The sequence below is a fragment of the Echinops telfairi genome, unplaced genomic scaffold, assembly GCF_000313985.2.
Source record: "Echinops telfairi isolate 266 unplaced genomic scaffold, ASM31398v2 ScPeMD7_7420;HRSCAF=8458, whole genome shotgun sequence".
Lineage (NCBI taxonomy): Eukaryota > Metazoa > Chordata > Mammalia > Afrosoricida > Tenrecidae > Echinops > Echinops telfairi.
Genome location: NW_022111320.1, coordinates 50,112,150 through 50,120,235, shown reverse-complemented (window position 1 = coordinate 50,120,235; position 8,086 = coordinate 50,112,150). Strand labels below are relative to the sequence as shown.

Genomic DNA, 8,086 nt, shown 5'->3' with positions numbered 1-8,086 from the left:
GGGAGCCCAGCATCCCACGGGGAGCATATGAGTTGTGAGGTGTGCCCCCTCCAATAGGAAGCTGATCTACCACCGGAAAGAGACCCTGTCCCGCAGAGGCCCCTCGGCCTCTAGCCCCGCAGGCATGACCCCGTCCACCAGCGACCACCATCTGGACGCTGCTGCTGCCGCCGCCCGGCAGCCCAATGGGGTGTGTCGCACCGGCTTCGAGCGGCAGCACAGCCTGCCCAGCTCAGAGTATGTGGGGGCCGATGGAGGCTTCTACCAGGTACGTGGTGAGGGCATCGGGGGAGGGTGTGGTGCTGAAGGCTTTGTCCAGAGGCTTGAAGGGTGCTTACTCGGGTCAGGGCCCAGCCAGTCCAACACCCAGACCCTCTCCGCCCTCCCAGATCCCGCCCCAGCCTCGCCGAGCGGCACCCACCACGCCACCCCCACCTGTGAAGCGCCGGGACCGAGAGGCTCTGGTGGCCTTGGGGAGTGGTGAGAAGGCTGGAGGGGTAGGGGACGCGGGGGACCCGACTGTGTTGGCGTGCCTGGGAATACTGGGCTGGGTGGGAGATAGGGCCGGGGCAGGAGCCCTTAGGGCTGCCCCACCAGGGCTTCCTCTCTCTGCCCACAGGTAGCCAGATCCTCACACCCGCAGGGGCCAGCTCCGTGTCCAGTGGCTCCTCGGTCAGCAGCACCTCCCTGGACACGCTCTACACCGGCTCCAGCCCCTCTGAGACGGGCACCAGCTGCTCACCCACACCCCCGCCAGTGCCCCGCCGAGGCACCCACACCACTGCTTCCCAGGCCCAGTCCTCTCCACCCAAGGCACCAACCCCTGAGCCCCCGGCAGAGGAGGTAGCAGTGGGCACAGCCGTGACCACTGATGAGCCAGTGGCCCTGGGATCACTGAACCTGGGGCCCACCGAGGAGAAGACAGTGGCTGAGTCGGCCGTGCCGAAGAGCATTGGGGCAGAGCTGATGGAGCTGGTGCGGAGAAACACCGGCCTGAGCCACGAGCTGTGCCGCGTGGCCATCGGCGTTGTGGTGGGTCACATCCAGGCTGCTGTGCCAGTCACCTCCCCGGTCATGGAGCAGGTCCTCCTCTCGCTCGTGGAGGGCAAGGTGAGGGGCACACCCCACCCCCACCCTCCTGACTAGGCAAGCTCCTGTTTACTCCAGCTCTGGGTCTGGCTCTTGCCGGGCACTTGGGGCCTTTGAGCCAAGCCCTGCAGGGCTGAAGTGGCAAGGTGTGCCAGGCAGAGGCTCAGCTGGAACAGGGGCTATAAGCCCGGGCTGAGCTGGGTTTACGGGCAGCAGGCAGCCATCCTGGCTAGATCATGGGGGGTGCTGGAGCCAGGGAAGAGAGAGGAGACCCAGGAAGGTGAGGGTGGCCAGGGCCCTGTCTGAGTGAGGACAATGCCTGTGGCCTCGGCCTCGGAGAGAAACAGGTGTTTCAGGGGCTCTCATGGAGACCTGGCTGCTGACTCTGCCATGAGGGTCAGCCAAGGCCGGGACACTGGTCAGGGGGCAGGTCTGGGAGGCACTGGACCCTACACAAGGCACAGGGCCCCCTTTCCGTGCCTGCTGGCTCCTGCTCTGGTTGCAGGCATGAAGGGCGGCTGCTCAGTGGGTGGCCTTTACTGGGCATGTGAGCAGTCTTCAAGGAGATGGGTGGGCAGCGGGCCTGGTGGCCACTATGTTTAGAATGAAATCACTGTCACCCCAGGCAGTGACAGGGTGTGTGGCTGCCCTCAGGGTGTTTGTCCACGTCTGGGGTGAGAGAGGCACCCCAGGGATGTTGTGGTTACATGTTGAGCTGTGATCTGCATGCAAGGTCAGCAGTTTGAAACTAGCAGTGGCTCAGAGGGAGAAAGACTGGGCTCTCCTCCATTAAGCAGTTCCAGTCTGGGGAAATCACAGGGGCAGTTCTACCCTGTCCTATAGGGCCACTGTGACTCGATGGCAGTGAGTGTGGTTGGGTTGGGTTGGGGCGGGAGGTAAGTCAATGGGGAACGTGGTGGTCGCTGGTGCAGCTCCTGCAGGGCCCTGACGGGTGGTCGTTGAGGTCAGGCCTTGGGGCTAGCCTTGGGGCTAGCACGAGAGGAGGTGCTTCGGAACTGGGCCAGCCCCCAAGAGACAGTTTGTGTGGGGAGCTTGATGGGAGTAGTGTAAGGAGCAATAGCAGGGGGCAGGGCTGGGTGGGGGGAGAGGCAGCGGGAAGCCAAGGTCCTGCCCCCTCATGATTCCTAGAACACTAACCAGGGCAACCCTCGCCTGAGGCCAGCCGGGAGCCGCTGCCAGTGATCTCGGAGTCTGGCCGAGCGCCCTCTCCAGTTGTGAGCCTTGAAGGACTTGTGCTCACAGGGTCCAGGCCCACGGGTCCAGGTCAGAAGTGGACCTGGCCCGGCAGGCAGGGCGTGTGCTGAGCCCTGTCTCTCCCTGCAGGACCTGAGCGCGGCCCTGCCCTCGGGGCAGGTCTGCCACGACCAACAGCGGCTGGAGGTGATCTTCGCTGACCTGGCCCGGAGGAAGGATGATGCCCAGCAGCGCAGCTGGGCCCTGTATGAAGACGAGGGCGTCATCCGCTGCTATCTGGAGGAACTGCTGCACATTCTGGTGTGGGAGGGGGGTGCGGGGTGGCCCCCACAGGTCCCCAGCACACCCCGCAGCCCCGGTCTCTGGTGCTCGGGATCTCTGCTCAGCACTCCCTCCCACCCCCAGTCACACGTTCTCCTCCCCACAGACTGACGCGGACCCTGAAGTTTGCAAGAAAATGTGCAAGAGGAATGGGTTCGAGTCCGTCCTGGCCTTGGTGGCCTATTACCAAATGGTGTGTGTGTGAGACTGAGGGGAGGGCTCAGAGGCACCCGGGCAAGGGGGCGGTGGAGTCGGGGGGCCCATGCTGAACATACAGGGTCCCTCCACCAGGAGCACCGGGTGTCCCTGCGGCTGCTACTGCTCAAGTGCTTCGGGGCCATGTGCAGCCTGGACGCAGCCATCATCTCCACGCTCGTGTCGTCTGTGCTGCCGGTGGAGCTGGCTCGGGACATGCAGACAGACACGCAAGGTGGGACGGGGCGGCCTTCCTGCCCGGGTGGGGGGGTCCCTCCAGGGCTGGGGGCGCTGACCGCCTGCCTGTCTTGCCTTGCTGCCCAGATCACCAGAAGCTCTGCTACTCCGCCCTGATCTTGACCATGGTCTTCTCCATGGGCGAGTCAGTGCCGTACGCACACTACGGTAAGAAGGGTGCCTACCCATGGCCAGCCCGATGGGAACAACTGACCCATGTGCCCAGGAGGCCGGGTGGCATGGGGCGGAGAGAGCAGACCCCTGTGTGCCCCTCTCCCAGACCACCTGGGCACACCCTTCGCCCAGTTCCTGCTCAGCGTGGTGGAGGACGGGCTGCCCTTGGACACAGCGGAGCAGCTGCCGGACCTCTGTGTGAACCTGCTACTGGCTCTCAACCTGCACCTTCCAGGTCGGGGGAGAGGAGGGGAGGGGAGGGGCGGAGGGTGGCGAGCTCATGGGGCACTGCAGTCTCATGCCCCATGCATCTGTAGCCCCTGACCAGAACGTCATCATGGCCGCCCTGAGCAGACACGCCAACGTCAAGGTCTTCTCAGAGAAGCTGCTGCTGCTGCTCAACAGAGGGGGTGAGGGGCTCAGACGGCCCTCGGTGCCACCTCAATGCCTGTGACTGCATGGTCCCCAAGACCCCTTGGGGTGACTGGGGGAAGGCCTCTTGGGGAACTACCCTGACCCCGGTGACCTCTGCCCTCTAGATGACCCCGTGCGCATCTTCAAGCATGAGCCGCAGCCACCACACTCCATCCTCAAGTTCCTGCAGGACGTGTTTGCCAGCCCCGCCACGGCCGCCATCTTCTACCACACAGACATGATGGCGCTCATCGACATCACCGTGCGGCTCCTCGCCGACCTGTCCCCCGGAGACAAGGTGCCCAAGGGGCTGTGGGCAGGCAGGCCATTTCCCATGTGGGAACGGAACAAACAGAGGTGGCAGGCGGGTACGTGGGTGTGGGGTGTGGGAGGGCCTGCCAGATCAGGTGGGTTCAGAAGCCAGGTGACAGTTGTGCCAAGACCCAAAGGAGCCAGCCAGCGGGGAGGGGTGATGTCGGGGGCGGTCAGCCTTGGAGGCTGAGCATTCGGAGATAGGATGTTGAGACTCAGCGCTGGGTTGGCGTGGGCCCCCGCACCTGGTGGAAGGAGCTGCCCTGGGGCGGATTGGAAGCAGGCATCAGACAGGGTGCGGGCCAAGGGAGAAGGGAGCGTCCAAGAGGCCACGGAAAAAATTGTACTGAGCAACGGAGTGGTGAAGGTGCTGATGTGAAGGGGAAGTGGAGTAAGAGGGGGGGGATTTGAACATATCCAGATTAAGACGATGCCCGTCAGATCTGGAGGCAGCCTGTCTGGGCCCGCGGAAGTAGGGGCCTTTGAGAGCTGCCCTGGCAGAAGTGTGCCATCAGCAGGAAGCATGTGACCATGAGTAGGCCCGGAACTCAGGAGGAATTCCGACCACTAGAGCTCCTGTCTCCAGGCCAAGAACAAAGGGAGGTGGAGATGGGGTGCAGGGGGCTGCGGGACTGAAGTCAGGAGAGGAGAGGGGAAAACCCACTGGCACGGAGTCGATTCCCACCCCATAGCACAGGGTAGAGCTACCCCTGTGAGCTTCCTGGACTGCAGCTCCCTGTGCAGGAGTTGCAATTAGTAGCCCCACGCCATAATGGGATTTGGAATGGGGGTGGCATCAGTGGAGACTCCTATTGTGAGTTTTGCTCAAAGGGGAGCAGAAAAATGGGGAGTCATGGAGGAGGACCAGGAGGGTGCTTGCAGCGGGGGAGATGTTGGTCCCCCTGGCCAATGGGCGTGGAGAAGTGACAACTGACAGGGGCCGGGCCTTGTGGATGAGAAGACCCTGCTGGGAGCCAGGGCAGCTGGCTCAAAGGTGGCTTTCTAAAAGATTCCCTCGGTTTCTCCAGGAGCAAGAGCCCATCCACCCAGTCAGGAAGTTCCATTTTGGGAAAGGGGAACGAGGTAGGAGAGCAGCTGCAGTGAGGCGCTGCGGGTGCCCGGGGGCGTTGGCCATCCATCTGTGGTTTGCAGGCGAGGCCAGGTTGGGCCTGTGGCACGCGCTGTTGCTGTGGGCTCCTCCAACACCAGCCCTGAATGTACAAGGGCCTTAGTCTGACCAGGATGGGAGTTAGCAGGGTGATGCTGTCTAAAGCAGGCCTTGGCACGGGTTCATCTTGTCCAGGGGAAAGCACAATGAGAGATGGTGAAAGTGGGGGGACAGTGCACTGGAGGTGCCAGTGGGGACGAAGAGGAGCTTGGGTGTGGAGTTGTAGGAGCCATAGGTGGGAGTGGGGACTTTGGAGAGGGTGGTAGGATGCCTTCAACTAGGTGGCCAGGCTGTCAAGGGGGGATTGGATCTAGGTGAAGGGAGAGGGGCTGCGAGGACATCCGGGCTTCTGGCCGGGCCTTTGGTTATGAACAGCAGCAACAGCAGCAGCGAGCCCTGGACCCAGCATGAGGACGGCTCCAGCTAGCCTCAGTTGAAGTTCTGCAGGATGCCCTCCCAGGGTGCCCCTGGTCAGAGGTGGGACTTGGGCAATACTTGAAGCCCTGGCGATGGTGCATCTTTCCATCGAGTGAAGGGCCATGGACCGACACACGCAGCAGCACCTCAGGGACCCCGACATTAAATGATGGTCAGTTCCTTGCCACCTCTCTGAGCCAGGACCTCGCTGGGCTGGCCCCGCCCCATTCATCCAGCAGCTCTTGAGGTCCAATTCCATGCCGGGGACATTCTGAGAGCCAGGGTTGCAGCCAGCCCAGGTGTTCCGTGGTGTCAGCTGATCCACGGCCCTGGGACAATGGTGTGGCCCATCCCTGCCTGGCGGCAATGGCAGGGCCCACCTGAGTCAGCCTGCTCTCCCCACAGCTGCGCATGGAATACCTCTCCCTGATGCACGCCATGGTCCGCTCTACACCCTACCTGCAGCACCGCCACCGGCTGCCGGACCTGCAGGCCACGCTGCGCCGCATCCTGGCCGAGGAGGAAGCCTCGCCCCAGTGCCAGATGGACCGCATGATTGTCCAAGAGATGTGCAAGGAATTCCCAGTGCTGGGCGAGGCCCCTAGCTAGCGCCCTCTCCGCCTCCCTTCCCTGCAGCCTTGGGGCAGGGTGCGGGGGATTTGGGGACTTGGTCCCAAGGAGGTTTTGCACTGACTGTATGCAGGGAGAAGAAGGTGGAAGGGCCCTGAGCACTCAAAGTGGGGCTGATGCTTGGAGGGGCCAAACATGGGATTGGGGACCATGATTTGGGAGCTGTGCTGGGCGGGGGCAGTGTGCGAGCTAAAGCCCCTCCGTCCCCTGGTAGGCTGCCCCTTCAGCATGCGCCCCAAACACACGCACACAAGATCCTGCTGCTGCTGCTCCAAGCTGGCCAGCCCCACCCACCCTCCGCCTGGCCTGAGGCCTGGGCCACAGCAAGCCGTGTCCTCGGGGTGGGGGTGGGAGGCACCTCCCACCAGCTCTGTTCTTTGCCTTAGCTTTGCAGTGAGTCCTGCTCGTGTGCTCCCCTTCCCCCGTGGGAGTTGCTGCCCCTCACTCCCCTTCCTGCCGCCCCCCAGGGGCCTTGGCCAAGCTGCCACTTTGACAGTGGGATCTTGGGGGCAGGCCGTCCATCCTGAAGCCTCCCAGGATGGGATGACATCCCCGAAAAGAGCCAATGACAGAATCTATTTTCTCTGTGAAAATGTAGACTGAAAAGCCATGTGTATTTTCCTATGTGCTGCATCTTACCTTTGGAAATAAACCAGTCACCTGAAAACAGCCCTCCTCATGCGATCCTGGCCGGCTGTGAGGATGGGCAGGGGCGGTGGGGCCTCAGAACCCTGTCACTGGACCTTCTCTGAGCGATCCAGCCAGAGGTGGAGGTGATACCCCAACAGGTCCCGCCTCGAAGGCCCCTTACACTCTATTCCCTGAGCCAGCCCTGTGCAGACACTTCTCTGTCTGCCCACCTCCAGGTTTTGCCTACGTCTTTCTGCCTTAAATGCCTTGCGAGCTCCCCTGTTGAAACCTTACTGTCCTTTCTAGCTCCTCAGTGAAGCAGGCCTCCCCCTGGCCCTAGCCTCCCATGTGCTCTCACGAGGTGGGGGCAGAGAGTCGGGGACTCAGGCAGACACCAATCAAGCAGCTTTTCACCAGTGGTCTTCGTCTTTGAGCCGAGACCTCGCTGTCATCAGGAGGCGGAATTCCTCTTCCCATGAGGAGACAACTCGGGTGGAGGTTCCAACCCGTCCTATAGGACCCCGAGAGGCCGGCTTCAACTCCATGGGCAGCGAGCTGAGTTACTATCATCACACGCCCAAAATTAATGATACTAATTCCCAGCCAGGAAGTCTGGAAGAAATCTGTAAGGAACTGGGTAGCCAGGGCTGGGGCTCAGGCCCCCCCAGAACAGGTCCTCAGGAAGCCCGCCAGGGGCATTGAACAAGGAACTGTTCACTGGGACTGAGCACAGAGGACTTCTCGAGAGTCCGTGACTGCTTCAGATGACGAAGCTCTCAGGCTCACCTGGACCCCAGGAGTCAACAAAAAGCATTTAGCTCCCAGGAAAGCTGTGGATCAGGAGCTCTGGTGCTTACGGGCTCACCTGCTAGCCAGGAGGTGAGCAGTTTGATCCCACCAGCCGCTCTTGACAATCTCGTGAGCCGCCGCTGTGAAGACTGCAGTGTGGGAAACCCTGTGGGGCAGCACTTCGCTGTCGCCGTGACTGGGAGTCAACTCAAGGGTGCACACAACAAAACGGGGCGGGAGGGCGCATAACCTGTCACTGTTCACTCTGGAGGGCTTTCACGCTGACCCAGTTCTTCACACAAGGCAGGGTAACTCAGGGAAAAGCATAGGCCCTCAGGGATCCGAGGCAGATACACCTGACCTCCAGTGAGTGCCCTGTCCTTCCTGTTGCCCACCAGGAGGCGCACACACCTCCGAGCAAGGCTACACCAACTGTCCCAGTGTTAGCACTTAGAGGCTCTGTGCCAGGAGGACCAGAAGCGCCCCCCACCCACC

The 8,086-nt window shown here is 62.1% G+C and overlaps 1 protein-coding gene across 1 annotated transcript in view; it reads left to right on the top strand.

Annotated features, from left to right (window-relative positions):
* The window catches only part of NCKIPSD (NCK interacting protein with SH3 domain), a 9,447-nt gene extending 2,606 nt beyond the window's left edge, over nucleotides 1–6,841 (top strand). Inside the window, exons 3-13 of the mRNA XM_004703978.4 lie at nucleotides 58–268; nucleotides 390–480; nucleotides 620–1,110; nucleotides 2,434–2,604; nucleotides 2,732–2,818; nucleotides 2,917–3,055; nucleotides 3,145–3,225; nucleotides 3,338–3,466; nucleotides 3,549–3,641; nucleotides 3,771–3,943; nucleotides 5,948–6,841. Coding sequence (XP_004704035.1) covers nucleotides 58–268; nucleotides 390–480; nucleotides 620–1,110; nucleotides 2,434–2,604; nucleotides 2,732–2,818; nucleotides 2,917–3,055; nucleotides 3,145–3,225; nucleotides 3,338–3,466; nucleotides 3,549–3,641; nucleotides 3,771–3,943; nucleotides 5,948–6,151 — 1,870 coding nt within the window. The 3' untranslated portion in view covers nucleotides 6,152–6,841. The remainder of the gene's footprint in view (nucleotides 1–57; nucleotides 269–389; nucleotides 481–619; nucleotides 1,111–2,433; nucleotides 2,605–2,731; nucleotides 2,819–2,916; nucleotides 3,056–3,144; nucleotides 3,226–3,337; nucleotides 3,467–3,548; nucleotides 3,642–3,770; nucleotides 3,944–5,947) is intronic.
* The last annotated feature ends 1,245 nt before the right edge of the window (nucleotides 6,842–8,086 follow it).